At 39.2% G+C, this 15,701-nt stretch overlaps 1 protein-coding gene and 1 long non-coding RNA gene across 3 annotated transcripts; both read right to left on the bottom strand.

Annotated features, from left to right (window-relative positions):
- Nucleotides 1–6,675: 6,675 nt before the first annotated feature.
- Nucleotides 6,676–9,878, bottom strand: LOC119911298. 2 transcript variants are annotated; one of them, XR_005445839.1, is made up of 3 exons: nt 8,930–9,878; nt 7,557–7,735; nt 6,676–7,473 (listed from the first exon to the last, which is right to left on the bottom strand). It is a non-coding gene; the product is annotated as an uncharacterized LOC119911298 (long non-coding RNA). The 2 variants fall into 2 exon arrangements; XR_005445838.1 differs by having other exon boundaries at nt 9,004–9,871.
- A 767-nt stretch (nt 9,879–10,645) lies between these two features.
- LOC119911922 (fucolectin-1-like) lies at nt 10,646–14,504 on the bottom strand. The gene is made up of 5 exons (XM_038730900.1): nt 14,474–14,504; nt 13,821–13,856; nt 12,247–12,541; nt 10,897–11,048; nt 10,646–10,716 (listed from the first exon to the last, which is right to left on the bottom strand). The coding sequence occupies exons 1-5, from the start codon at nt 14,502–14,504 to the stop codon at nt 10,646–10,648; spliced, it is 585 nt and encodes a 194-aa protein (XP_038586828.1).
- Between the last annotated feature and the right edge of the window lie 1,197 nt (nt 14,505–15,701).

Here is a 15,701-nt window from a genome sequence, read left to right as displayed (position 1 = left end):
GTTATTGATGAAATTGCACCTTCTTTATTCCTGGTGGGACATAATTAAGTCTGTAATTAAGCTTGATTTGATTAAAAGTGTACTCAAATAATAACTGCTAAAATGGGTCTGTTCCTGCACTTGTTTCGTATTTATGATAGAATATATAGGCTAATATATGTTCCGAAATGTCTCATAATGAAAGAGGACTGTTACCATTTTTACATGATAGGAAAAAAACATGCCAAGTAGTTTATTTTTAGCAGAATGGATTTTACTCCAACAGAACATTGTGAAAGTTGTAAGTTGTTCATTTAACGTTTCTGTCCTGGGATTGAAATTTCCCTTTTGCCACACATCTGACACTAAAGAAGGGTTAAAGGGCAACTCCACTGATTTGGTATTCTGCTTCCACATCATGATAGAGACACATTATAAAAGGAATGGTCAAAATTAATACTGCAGAGGTTAGGATTTGCTGACTTTTAGTCAGGTAAAAATATACATTACCGCAGTTGAGCGGCAGCAGGGACCTGGCGGTTTATAACAGTAGATGCTATAACGTTATATGGATTGGATATGCCCAACACGTTCAGTTTGTGTTCAAATCTTTCTTTTTCTTAAGTTGAAAGGTGAACCAAATAAAATTTGACTGCTTTTGCGGCGTCTCTACGGGGGAGTCGCGGTGTGAACCGCTATGTTGGTCGTTGTTTTGCGCTCCATGTCACGTGACTGAAAACTATGAATAAAATGCCCCAATAAAAACACGTCTCCGAGCTAAAGGCAAGATTACCCTGATGACATCATCAGGAACCATTTTCTCAGACTGTAGACGGTGACACACACAGTGTCTTACATCTTTTATGGTTTTATTGCCCCAAAATGGTGCCACTAGTTGCTAAATTCAGCATATGGTTTATGTTTAGACCGCTACAATGAGAAAAGGAATGGACTGTTTTGAGCAGTGCCACTACAATAGTTCAATAGGGCCCCTTGTGTGTATTGGATGATACAATAATGGAAAAGTAGAGTCCAGAAAAGGAACTTTCTGTAAACAGAGGTGATCTTTTAGGTGACCTCTTCATCAAGTCATTAGTTCATTTTGTAAATTATGTGAAATTAATATGCAACTCCTTTAAACCCACAGGATTGTGCAACACCTAATGCACCATATAATTTGAAGATGTGTTTCCTGGCTGTGCTTTATTTGTGTAATAGTGCCTTTTAAAAATGTTCCATCGCAGTATGTTAATAGCTATAACTGGAGAGGTTAAAAAAGTATCTATAAAATGAAATACCGTTTTAAATTTTAGGATTTTAGGATTTAAGCACATTTTGTCATCAGAAAGTCTAATCATGTGGTATGTAAAATGTCAGCAATTCTATAAGAAAATATTCCAAATCAATCAATTAACTTGATTGAACAAAACAATGCACTATTTTTTATTATAGAAACGTCTTTAATACAGTTATAAAACAAAACATTCCATCATCAGAGCTTCACATTCTAAATGGCGACGCACATAAAATATATGGTCACATTTTTTATGATGTCTTGCCTACTTAAAGGGATGATGATTGTATTCCAGCTGTTGTTGATGTTTTATTCTACATTTTGAAATACTTTTCCTATTTAGTTTTTGTGGACTTATTATTTTGTTGCCATACCCAGCAACAGCAGTAGGTGTCAGCAGGAGTCAATGCATGGTCCCATGCCTTGGTGCTGCAACACAACACAGGCAAAACTTGATGAGATAGGCATATGTGTCTGTCCAACCTAAGTTTTCCATCTTTCACAAAGTGCCTCCTACCTTTCTGTGAGCATTTGCTTAAACTCCTCTCAGAGTTGACTAAGCTGACTCAGAGGAGGTTTTAAGTAGTCCATTAAAATATTCTGTAATTTAGCTATTTCTACAATTCTATTTCTACAATTATTTTACTTTTTAAATCTCCATGAAGGTGTTTATAAGATCACTTTAAAATATAACTTTTGCTGCCCAGCCAACTTTTGTTGCCTGTGCCTTTTATTATGGATGTAGCCAACCAAACCCCTTGCTTTGCAGTAGCACAGGCTGCCAATACAATCTGATTATTCCTGAAGCATCAAAATAATCTTCATAACGCAAAGAATTATTGTGGCAGTAACACGGAGCAGCGCCTTGTTGAAGCAGGTAAACCTACATATAGAGGAAGCTGTGCGTCATGCGTAAAACTCAACATGATTATTTTATCCACCCATATTTTCTCTCTCTCTGTGCATCTCAAAAATAAATAACAGCTGATAGCTGCTGAGTGAAAGATTAGTTTCACCGGCGACATTCTGTTTATGGACTCACCCTCTGACATCGCTAAACAAATAGTAACCAATGTGTATTAAAGAAAAGAAACAGACTTATGTCCAAAGTCAACAACAGGACACTTTTAATATGTCTCAATCAATGCAGTGATCGTCTGACATAGATCTTACAGTGTGTAGTCTAGTCTTCATTTGGTCCGCAGAGACTAAGTTAATGGAAAGTGAACATAAGTTCACTAGTAGAACATAAAGTCTGAAACTGAAAAGATATTTGCCTGATTTTCTAAATGTTTGCATCTGCCCAGCTCTGTGACTGTGACAAGCGCGACCAGCGCTTTACTGCGTAATTGCACGAGCACAGCCTGGATTTAAGCAAAATGCAGATTACAGATTGATTAAATTATGAAGATATGGATGGAAAATGTAGCAAAATAAAAAGTACATTAGACCCCTGCTGCAGACATCATCACTCCTGCCTTCACCTATAAGTAACAGCAGCACAAAGGAAAAGTCTGTAATATAGGCATATGTATATATGCATATATAGGCACTTTGCTGCGCCTTGAGCAACTTGTTTTTTCCTCCCTTAACATTTCTATCGGATACATTTTGTCCGCGACTGATGTGGAGTGTGTGAGTGATTGACTGTTCACTTAGTAAACCGCCTCCTATATGAGCCAGCTCCGAAATCGCCTGAGCCAGGTAGGCAATGCGAAATAAAACTTTAAATTAGGAAAGAGGGGGGACAAAACATATATTTTATATTAATATGTATAGGCCTAATACCTCTTATGCCTATTAGGTGATTAACCTCACCACAAATCCACACACGTTAATTCACGTTCGCCTCTGATAAAGTGCAGCTCACAGCTTCAGGTGGAGCAGAGAGGACAGACACAGAGCTACAGCTGGATCATCTTATTCTCGCTAAGGAGAATAAATAATAACAATAATCTCTCTCGCTGGCTCCCGTACAGGTAACGTTAGTTAAGCGAGTAAAGTTCAATTTTCGGCCTTTTGTTGTTTGTTTTTTAAAAATCCTTCTGAGATTCGGGGCTTTTCAAAAAACATCCGGATGCCCAGGGCTAACGACGCCGCTGATAGACGGTAGCCTACATAAGATAGTGGACATAGTAATCTTGACATCACCTGTTGCTTTGTGGACTGTTTTGCCTCGAGGTTGGCTGATAGGGCGCTGCCATGTAGAGGTTTTGCAACCAGTTGCAACGGACGTGACCGTATTTGGACAAGACAGTGGCGCTTAGTGTTGTGTCGTTCAAAGAACGTTTCGTCCATTTGACCTAATCTTGTATGTTACTCAGGAGGAACGGGTTGTCTCAGTGAGTAATTCATACATTTTCACACATGCTTGAATATCCAACAAAGGTTAAAATCAAGGGCAACTGGACTTGGTTGAAGATACTGGAAGACTTCTTCAGTTCTGACTGACTGGCAGGGAAACTCAGCTATTTAACCTCAGTGGGGTCGTTATCCCGGGTCATCGATACTGCTGGTTCGTTAGTGTTCCTTGTTGCTGTGACGACAGTCGTTACAGTCGTTAAGACTACCGGTGGCCAAGACTGAACGACCATCGTTGGTATCTTCACCTGAGGCCAAGAGGTTACGTTTGTTGAGTTTCCTGGGAAGTGATGAAAGGACAGCATTGTAAGTGGGGGATAAGTGGTGGCGTAGACCCCCTCCCCTGTTCAATGACGGCTTCTCAACCCTGGTGCAGATGGCTTCCTTGACACCTCTTTCAAACCATCCATCTTCTCTGTCTAAAATGTGCACCTGGTGGTCCTCAAACGAGTGTCCTCTGTCCTTCAGATGTAAGTAGACTGCAGAGTCTTGACCTGAGGAGTTGGCCCTTCTGTGTTGAGCCATGCGTTTGTGTAGTGGTTGTTTAGTCTCCCCAATATACAGGTCTGTGCATTCCTCACTGCATTGGACCGCATACACTAGATTGCTTTTCTTGTGTTTGGGTGTGCGGTAGTCCATAAATGCATGGAATGGCTTCTCCAGGATACAAATGGTAATATTGTTCACAGGTGATGGTGTTGTCCTTCTGTAACTGTAAACATTCTATGGCCTTTTTCTTGTATCCGCTGGTTGGGTCTCGTCTCAGTGTCTCATACGTGTTTGTGTCCATTAGTAGTGTGTTGACTTTGTTCTGGTAGTCAGCTGTGTTAAGTACTACCGTGCAGCTTCCTTTGTCAGCAGGTAGGATAGTGATGTTTTGATCCTTGCTCAGAGATGTCACAGCCTTCCTTTCTTGGATGGTGAGGTTGGAAGGGGGGGCCTTCGCATTAGAAATGGCTGCAGATACCTTTAGTCTGAGCTGTTCCGCTTCTGTTTCTGTTAATTTGTTTTTCCTAATGGCCGATTCTGTGGCTGTGATGAGGTCTACTATAGGTAGTTTCTGTGGTGTAATGGCGAAGTTTAATCCTTTGGCCAGAACGTCTTTCTCTGGTTGGGTGAGTTCCCTATCTGACAAGTTTTTCACCCATCTGTTGTCTGTTTCAAGTGTTGTGGGGTTATTGTCCTTTCTCCTCCAAGACAATTCTCCTGTTCTGTTAGTGCAGCTCGCTCTGGACTGTAGGTTTTGGAATTTCCAGGTCTGTCTTTCTTTGCTCTTGTTGTGCTGAGACACAGGAAACAGAATTGATTAGTTCAGGACTCTCAACTTTGGGTCTCTGTGTTTGAGTCATTTATTTTTCATGTGACATCTCGGCTACTGTGGAGCAGGATTTCGTTCAGCGCTCACATGGGTCCTCCTCGGAGTCTGTCTTCACTCGGCAGGCTGACTTGCACTGGGGAATGAGAGGCAGCTCTGTCAGGTGACAGTCACTGGACTGACATATATCTAATATCTATTTTGATAATTTTGTGACATTTAATAAAGCATAACGTTATTACAGCGCAATTATGTTGTGCTAAGTTATAGTTTTAACACAGCCGCACCATAACTTTAGTCCTGCTAGTGTTTACAGCCAACAGCTGATGAGAGTTGTTCTGGCTCCACTTCAGATCCCTGACAGGGTTCTACCGGGAGCTGAATTACCACAGAGGTCATCTCCTCTCCAAAACAAACAGACCCGGACATTAAACCATTAAAACACAGCCACGTAGCAACGTTATCGTTAGCCCTGTGATGTGTTTACAGCTAACAGCTGATCCATGTCCGCCAGAGAATGCAACTTAACTTTATTTATCAACAGAGCCATGCTTTTGTTTCACCGCTCCTGACTGGTGAACAACCTGCAGTGTTTGAGATTATTATTACATTTGTTAAATTTTAATAAAAGTGTGTTTATTCATCTAGTGTGTCAGGCTTATTACTTCAATATATTCCCTGTAAATCTGATGTTAATATATAGATTTTACTCATGGATAGGCGTTAGGCTGCTGTATAAATGAGCAATTTATAGCTATAGTGATAGTAATTATAATTATATATATATATGGCTGGTCTGGTAGTATACTCAGGAAAGATTGTGCAAATGGACGGATGTAGCCGGAGAAGTGGCTTAATCGAATATTGACAACATATTTCTGTGTTTTTTCCATGGTCTGAATTTGGTTGTGGCTCCATGGGGCTTTATAGAACCATGATAGAGAAAGAATTTGTGCATTATACTTTGACAGTTAGAGCAAGCCAGGCAGCCTTCTGTGTTTGAGAACTGCGCTGTTTTTTAAAAATCGCTCACAAGAAGGCTGCATTAGTTCATTTTAATGAACGAGATTTGGTGACTCGAGTCTTTCAAAAGAGTGACTTTTCCCATCACTAGTGGCGCTAACGGCCCTATGTGGAGCAGGCTAGCAAGTTGCATCTGTAATTCATGTTAACTGTGTTAACAGGGCTGACAATTTTTTCTAGCAAACAACAGGCTTAAAACTAAATGTACTCACCAGAGAAAGTGAACAGCCAACTCCTAATAAGCTTTTTCAATGGCACTGGTTAAATTTACACAGTGCCGTCGGCACTCTAGCCTGATTGACAGGTTGCCATTGTAATGACTTGTCAATCACAGATAATCCCGCCCTGAAGCATACTCTGCTTTATAATAATAAATGGAACCTGACATAATTTTGGCCGTTCAGTAGACTGCAGGTTTAAAGGACTTCCGCATTGGCTTCGCGTCTCAGACTGGAAGCTTCCCGCTATTAGGAATATAGGAATATATGGCACACATTTCATAACTGAACACGGCTGCAATTGCACATTTGATGCGTGTAATGTCTTTTTACATCATTTAACGTAAGAAAATACTATTACATATTTTGTGAAAAATAACTGTTAGAGTCAGATTCCTCAGTTGTGTGTGTGTGTGTGTGTGTGTGTAGAGGTGCTGACCCCCAGAGAGCAGAGGACAGATTATTAAAATAATAACTCTACTCAATTCAAGAGTTCAATCGTTCAGCTTTATTTCCACAAAGAAACTGCATATTTTAGCATATGATGATGCACCAACACAGTATGGAAATGTATTATTCTTTCCTACCTCGAGGTCAATCAGACAATTACAGAATTTTCTGTTGTTTAATGCAAATTTAACTACTGTTGATGCAGTGACCTATTAATAGTTCAGTTGTGCATTTCACATCTCCAAGGTCTTTCTCACATTAAAACCAGATGACATGATGAAATATTAAAACATTAAGACAAGGAACTTTACAGCTACATGTACTGTACATTTACTCGATATATATTTATTTAGCGATAAAACACATCATATAGAGGGATTTATAGGAATGCAATTTCACACTTTTCTAATGTCACTACTGATGCTGGGATTATAATGTATGATTTCAACTTAGTTCATTCCAGAATATGGGAGTAGAAAAAAAACTTTGATCTGATATCAGATGATTTTACAATCTTAGTCTCAGTGTCTGAAGAGATGGAGTCCTCCATCCTCCATCCTCCATCAGACAGATGTCTGGTTACGGGAGATTTCAGTGACACTAATCTGCATATGAAGAGCATGAAAATGAATGCATCAGTGAATGACACTGAAACTTTGGGCTCTGATCTATGTTTTGTGCAGAAACACAAATACACACTAGTTGATATCTTGCAAGGAGTGCAGGAAATTGCTATTTCTATTTTAAAACTATAGGTTCCAATATTTTTAACCCTCACTAAGGACTTTGTTTTGTGCTGTAGAAATACACTCTTTGGGCTCTGCTCTTCGCACCTAAGGGACAGAAAGAACTGGTGAAGGTATTGCAGTGAAGTACAATATGTGCACACATGCAGGATGTGAGGTGTAACCCCTACCTGATAGGCAGATGAAGTTGAAAAGCTCACCACAAGGCTGGTCATTCCACAGGAAGAGCTCGCCACTGGCCATGCCTCCACAGGGATTGGAGTAAAAGGGAGGTGCCAGATTTTGCGGCCATTTAGTAAATTTCATGGAATCGCCAGACATCCAGAACCACCTGTCGTCCATGATGTCTCTGCAAAATAGATGTATTAACATATTTACTTGTTAACAAAATGTTGATGTTTAATGACTGTACAGTGATTTCTGGCTGCGTTTTATAATCACTCCATAGCAACAGCTTCTAATGCAGAAATATTTTAACATTTTTGACAGCTTAAGTTTCACACGGGCCCGTCAAACATAAATCCGGCCTTCTCTTTATGATGTTATATAGGGCTACAACTAACAGATACTTAAATTATTCTTTTTTTTATTCATTCAGCCAATGCAGTGAATAAAACATAGTGGGGAAAAAAGCACTTCACAAGTTCTGAAAGCTTAAGTTGAGAGCTCCAAATGCTTTTTTGTCTGACAAAGAGACCAAAATGCAAAGATATTCAATTAAAAAAACCTATAAAACACAGAAAAGCAGCAAATCCTCACATTAAAAAAGATAGAACCAGCAAATGTTTGTGCCAGATTGACCAGCATAAACAATTTATAATCAGAATTAGTGGCTATTCATTTTCTGTCAATTGACAAGTGAATGAATTGACTCTCTGTTTCAGCTCTACTGATACAGTAGATTTGTCATAGCGTGTGGCTTCAGTGAAAGCTGTTAGCAAAGCATCCATGAATGTCTGTTTTGGGATGGCAGAAATGCAAATCAGACAAATAAGGACAGGCAACATTTGACTCATAGGCGTGTCTTTTGAGTATATGTAAATGAGCAACATTCAAATCCTTATTTTATTTTACTGTAAGGACAGAGAGCAGATTAGAACATCTCACCTCTCAGTCTATTCATGGAGCTTGTACCTTCATCAAGAGTCCAACTTCTAACATCTTTTAAACCTGAACAAGTTCCATGATCTTGCCTATGACTTAGGCCTTTACACTCAGTTTTCAAATTCTATATGTTGTAAGTTGCACTTCTGTGTTTAATAGATGAGTTCAGAGCAAATAGTCAACTCGGGGCTTTTTGTTCCAAAATGAACCCATTGCTGTTGTTATACAGAAGACTGGTTGAAAAAGTAGTATAACAAAATACAATACAGGGGTTTTGTGGGAGGTTATATATTAAAAACCTTAAATTCTGAACTTTAGGAAGGTATTTTATTCTTTAAAGATGACAATCAAAGAGGCCATCATGTAAATGAAAAACCACAACAGTTAATGTAGATTATATTAGGCTGAGTTGTACTTGAGTGAGACACTGAGCACTTACCTGTTCATTTTTACAGCTGCCCTGAATCAGAACATCAACTAAATCTCTAAAATGTCAATGTCAGTGTAGAGTACCTGCGCAATCCCAGCCAGACATGCTGTGTGAGGGAGAAAGGACTGCTGTTCAGCAGCTGCTCCACCTCACTCTGTTCTTCCTGGTTGGAAATGCTAAGCAGGTCCCAGTAGTAACGTCTACAGTAGAACAGAGCATCGGACCAGCAAAGCCTCTTCCCCACCACCGTCGCATTCCTGCCACTCAGGAGAATGCTCACAGTGGGAGGAGGAGGAGCAGCAGGAGGAGCAGTAGTAGGAGAAAAAGTGACTTCTGGCTCTGGAGAGAAAGAATGTTGTTGGTTTCTGTTGGCTTAATTCACATTTGATTGTTGTTTTAAAAACAGGCTTGTCTTGAAATGTCAAGACAAGCCTGGGGAGATTTGGTTTCAAAATGAAAAGATAGGGAGAAAAGTCAGAAGGTCAGCACCTGACCGTGTAGCCAAAAAGTCACTGGAATCAATTCACATTGTACCAAGATATGATTTTATTTTTTTCTGACGTAGTACTCTTTAAGTAATGGAAAAAGTTAAAATCAATAGTAAACATCTCATTTGTTGCTCACCAGCTGTATCTGACTTTAGACATTGTAGCAGCAACAACAGCAGCAACAACATTAGCTTCATAAGCCAACAATATAAGAAACAGAACCACGTCAATATATAAAAGTATTTGATAGCTTGTTTTCTATGTTTTTGGTTGATTTCCATCTATTGGACATATTATTCAAAGACCATACCTGCCAGAGAAGCATACACATTCACTTCACATAGCGTCAGAATCTTCCTGTCTCCTGGAATGGTCACAATGACGTAGCGACCTTCCATGCCTGCACACTGGAAGGTGAATACTGATGTTCCCTCCACTGATGAGATAACACCACAACTGATGGAGGGAGAGAAACATCATGTGATTTGGGGACAATTTCTCTAAAATGTAAATGTGCTTTAATGTGTAGCTGCTCTGAAGCTAAATCAGAAGAAACACATACTTTTTAATTATTAACTGACAAATATTCCAGTTGTAGAAATCACCTGGGGTTTTTAATGTTACTGTACCACTGTGAGTTCCCAATCAGGATCTGTGTCCCCAGCAGCCTTTCAGGACAACATTGTTTCCTGTTGACGATGGTGACAGCAGTAACCTTGTGAACAGCTAGCAAGTCTACTCCCCACCAGGGGTTGGATTGTATAAACGTACAGGAACAGCATTTATCGAGTCCACTTCTACACCCACTGACAGGATTAGAGGCCATCCAAAGCCCAGGCCGAAGAGATGGCCAAATAGATGACTGTGCTGTTGGTTTGTTCAAGGCCATGTTTGGTAAAGTTTCCACTAAAGAAAAAAACAACAAAAACAAACAAAACAGAAATGAATCAATATCTGACTGTTGTGTTGCAGTGAAATGAAGGTCGGGCATGCGATTCTAATCCAATATGCATTTATTTTTGGGTTAAATTCACTCCTCATGGTCTCATGTCCATTTTGTTTGTGCACTGAAACAAATCTTGTACACGGCCCTCGCTCTGTAAATGGGAAATAAAGTGGCTCAGACTGAACCACACGGCACTTTTCCAGTCATGATTTGTGTGGATAACGTTAAGTAACTTGCCCATGGACAATAAGCTTACTTTCTAGTTTGCCAAGACATGCTGATGCTGCGATTTTAGTTATAGTAGCAGGAGACTTGTGAGAACTGCTGTCTGGAGCTGATGTGCTGACTCCGAGACCACAACTCTACTCCAGAGACAGAACCAGAGTCAGAACAGAGTCTCTTCCTCGCCGGCCTCCAATACATTCCTTTCCCACGTTCATCCCCTTCCTCACACCCATCCTCAACATCCTATACTAGTTTCTTTCCTTAAACCTTTAAATTCACACTCACTGTTCTGGCAAGTCAAACAGTTACAGTTTTACCTGATGGGACAGCATACACCTCCACTTCGCACAGGGTGAGAGTCTTCTTCTTTCCAGGGATAATCACGTTCACAAAGCGACCCTCCATTCCACCCCCATCACAGTAGTATGTGCAGGTTTTGCCAGCTTTGATTTGGGGGATGGAAGCACACCTGATTGGGTAGAGTGGGGGAATAGTTGTGGTTATGTTATGGGGTTCTTGTTAAAAGAGAAAAGTCCACATTTTCAAGCCTTCTCTCACTAGATATATTTACTTGAACTCCAAAAGTAATTCACAATTGAATTGCCAATAAGTTGCTGCACCAACATTATAAAAAGTATCAGAATAATTATGCGCCATGCATGGCTAGTACAGAAATCGATGCCATTTGATTCTGACAAGTTGCTGCATCTAATTTTAGCCCAGTATTGGTTTTCTTCTAACTTGTGGGGATTATGTGTGCCTATTCTCAGACACATCAGGACATAAATCCTGTGCAAAATAATTGTAGGAGTCATTAACTGATTTATTGCAATTAAGCTGAATGCTAATGTTACCACGGTAGCATCACAATGATGACAATCCAAACATACGGAGGATAAGAGAGGAATATTTACCATGTTCGGCATAATTGTAATGTTTACCATGTTCTGAACATCTGTTGCTATGCTAATGCCATGCCATCTGAGTTTGATGGGAATGCCATTAGTTTTGCAAGTATTTGTTCTACCAAAGTAAACCAACCCAAAGAAAGGTCTGGGGATGAACAAAGTTATTAGATTTCATCATAAGCTTGACATGATTGTACCAAATGTCATGGCCATGGCTATGAAAAGTTATGGAAACATTTGACTGAATTGATCTGTTGGATTTATTATCTGGGGATCCTGAATGTCTGTAGAAACATGGCAATTTCCAACATATTTCAGTCTGGACCAAAGTGGTGGATGAGATGATTGACACTGGCAATCCCTAGATACACCACAACATTTGATAGACTATTTCCAGTATAGCATTTTAAATACCAACACTTGGGGTGGAAAACTAACTGGAAGAGTTGGTTCAGTACAGCTTTCTCTAAAATAAACACAGTTTTCAATCTGGACAAACATTTATCAATTTTAACAGATTTTCCTGTGAAAACTTGTTAAGGAGATCTCTGTTTTTGGATTCTCTAGTGGTAGCTAAGTAGCTGATGGGTTGGCTGATGTTCCAGTGGGCAGCTATATCTTTTTCCCTCTGTCTGTAATGGAGGTTAGTAATTGTTGGAAGGATACGTTGTATCATCTAAACACTGAAATGTTACTATTATTATAATTGTAAAATGAAATTTACATTGAATCCAGCATGTTCTGATCTCTTGTTTGTACCTGGGGTTGTTGTTTCCATTGTTCTCTTGTGAGTTCCCAATTCGGATCTCAGCTCCATCCAGCCTCTCAGCACAGCAGTCTCCTCTATTGGTGACTTTGACAGATGTCACTATATATGTCCGTTGCAGGTCCACACTCCACCAGGGGTCGGTCTCATTCTCTGCTGTGTGACTACAGAACCCACGGCTGTAGTATGAGATCCGTCTCCCATCAATGGCTTTGGAGGCAGCAGCGAAAGAAAGTGTTGATGACTGAGTGGCATCTCCTTTTAGTGCCACATTAGCTAAAGGATATGCTTGAAACAAAATTAAACAGATGGTTAAATTTATCATTTCTGGTTGTTTATCATTACATGCATGAAGATTACATATTGTCGCTGTATTGAAGGTAGTGAGGGGATCATTTAAAAAATCTGCAATAATTCAAATGACTCAGAGCTGGACAGGTATCCTGGTCCCAGACTACTGAATCTCCAACCACATCTCTGATCTGTTTAGTGAATCAAAGGATTAAAATTGTGGATGTCGTGTTTGTGAGCCTGAGCTAGAAAAACAGCTTTAAATCGACTAAATGACAACTGTAAAATTGCCATACTTCCTCAGTCATAAAACATTGTAAGTTAACTACTCATTTTTGTCAATTGAAAATGACATCAGCAAGACTGACATCACTTTTTAGTTGATTCGTATTAGCAAGACAACCCCAAATAACCCCAACTCCCAAACAGAAATCAGCTAACACACATTCAAATAGTGAGGTTAAACCCAATGGCAATTCTTTCAGATTATCAGGCCACTGGACAGGGTCTCTGCAGGAATGTGTCAAAGAAGATGTTTACTGCTGTTGCCTGTGGCCCAAAATGTCTATAGAACTACCCCTGTTCACAAAGGAACATTGATTTTAACATTTTGGGCCCCAAGCTAAAGAGTTCTTGAACTACTACATGTATCTAGATCAGACTGTATGACATGTATCATTACCATAGTTCACAGTGTACACCTCAACTTCACAGAGACTTAGAACCTTCTGGTTTCCTGGGAGAAGCACAGTGACGTAGCGTCCCTCTATAGCGCCACATGAAAAGTATAATGTGCACCCGCTTGGAATGTTAGAAATGACTGCACACCTGTGTGAGAGAAACGGAGTAAAGTAACAACTAAATGTTCTTCATATCACAGTGGGATTTGTATTATGCAGGTCCGTGTCACACTGTTTCACCTGATGTTGCTGCTGTCATTTGTCTTTATTGTGTTTCCAATCCATATTTCAGAACCATTGAGCCTGTCTGACTGTTCGTCTGTGTTGGTTATCGTCACAGCAGAAATGTTGTAGACATTCTGCAGATCTACCCTCCACCAGGGATCGGACTCTTCGTTGGTGAGGGAACAGGATCCATCTGAAAAATGTGGATCTCTGTTCCCATCAACTGCCCTGGCAGCAGCAGCTAAGCCATATTGTGAAGACTGAACAGCGTTTTGATTCAGTGCCACATTTTGTAGAAGATGACCTAACGGCAAACAAATAAATATTAGACAAGAAATCTGCAAAATGTGTCGAGGAATACAATAGCTTACCTGCCAGTGCCACAGATGTCAGCATGAGGGAAATGCCTAAGTGTTTAGAACACAGATGTTAACAAAGTGCATTTTGATATACAGAATATAAAAGTTGAACTTTTTTATAAAGTTTATAAAGAAACAGAAAAGTGCAACATATGTCACCAATACTGATAAAAATAAAGTGAGCTAATTAAAACAAAAAAGAAACATGACACTGACTTTTGTCTAATATGTGTGTCTAAAACAGCCTATTTGATCTAAAACTTTCTCAATTTAGACCTGTATTGATACATATTTTTATTAAAGATGATTTGAATTATTCTGTAATGTCAGTGGCAGGATACCAGTAATTAACCTCTGCAGGTCTACGGAATCTTTTTTGTGACTATTTTATCAAATTGTTTTGGTTTTAAGGTGAATGTCCAGTGGGCAGACAGAGTACTTCAATCACATGTTAATGCTAACACACATTACAAATAAAAAATCTTGGGATTTGGTGGTGGTTGAGTATCCATCACTTTGTTTTGATGATTTGTTTGTCCTATTTTGCAAAAATTAAAATAATATAATTCAGCTTAGCTTCAGAAGTTTAGACTAACAATTAAATATTGCATTTAAATTAAATAACTAATAAAATAAAGCATTTAGTTTAAGGTTCTGTGACTTACCAGTGATCCAGATGTATCGACTCCCAGTCATGGCTTTGGAGACGATCCCAGTGTCAAGGTTAGGATAATACAACTAATACACAGAAACTAGTGGTGGACTTCCTGTCTTTGTAGTTTTTGACTGAGCAATCACATACTGTACTGGATAATTTGTTCTGGTACATGAGAACATGTAAATTTGCAGTCAGAGATGTTTGCATAATGGACACCACACCCAGTTGGACATCTGGTTATTGCAAACAAATCCTGCCTGCGTTTCCATTAACTTTGATTAATATATTGTGTACAACACCATACAGTATATAAAGTTTATTCTTCTTTCTATTTATTTTTCTCCTGATTATAATTTCTACTTTCCCCAGTAGGTAGGCTGCATAATTTCCAAGACGTGACAAATGGTGTGAAATTAGGTTTTTCCCTCTTAAAGTTAAAACATGTTACAAAATACGGTATATTAAGTACCCTTACATAAATTGATATTGCTAAACAGATATGCTTTCAAAGTGTCCAAGATGGTATGCAATCACCCACTATTACCATGAAGTTATAAAATTACATAAAAGTAATAGCTTTTATCAGCTTCGCATTCTTAGTTTTAGACTTGGGTAGGAAGGGAAACACCAGCCAGACAGCCAGATGTTATTGCACAATTAATGTCAGGTCCCATATTGATCTGTAAAAAAATAATGATAACAAATATCCATTCTTTGTGGCACTGGTTGTAAAAATCTGCCTTTGTAAAGACTGATCTGCACTGAGGATTAAATAGAATGAAGATCATAGCAGTCTGAACTGCTTTCCACTGGGGTCAGAAATAAAAAAGAATGGAGTGATAAGTGGGGTAATTTCAGAGTATAGAAGATGTTTGTGAGGCAAGAAGACAAGATTCCAACACCGGAAGAACGAGGAAAGTAATTTGGTGTGCCTGATTTTGTGGGTTATATTTGCATTATGTTAAAGCATGAAGCCATATGAGAGAGCTCCACTAAGATGTTTCTGCTGTCGGGAATGTTGCTGCAGTATGTAGGCCAATATGAGTCCGAAGATGAGGAAGTGTGGGGATGACTACTGTGAAAGGGAGGAGCTTAAAGAAGAGCAGGAACAAGTAAAGTGCATAGGCCTAAATTGGAAATCACCATGCGGGGTTACACAATGTCCAAAAAGAATTAAGGATATTCGGTTGAGTAAGATCATAGTAAAGAAGTGTTATATATATATATATATATCG

The sequence above is a fragment of the Micropterus salmoides genome, unplaced genomic scaffold (genome assembly GCF_014851395.1).
Source record: "Micropterus salmoides isolate LMB-PRFRI ecotype aquatic unplaced genomic scaffold, ASM1485139v1 Ms_hic_scaffold_2, whole genome shotgun sequence".
Classification (NCBI taxonomy): Eukaryota; Metazoa; Chordata; class Actinopteri; order Centrarchiformes; family Centrarchidae; genus Micropterus; species Micropterus salmoides.
This window is presented reverse-complemented; position numbering and strand designations above follow the sequence as displayed.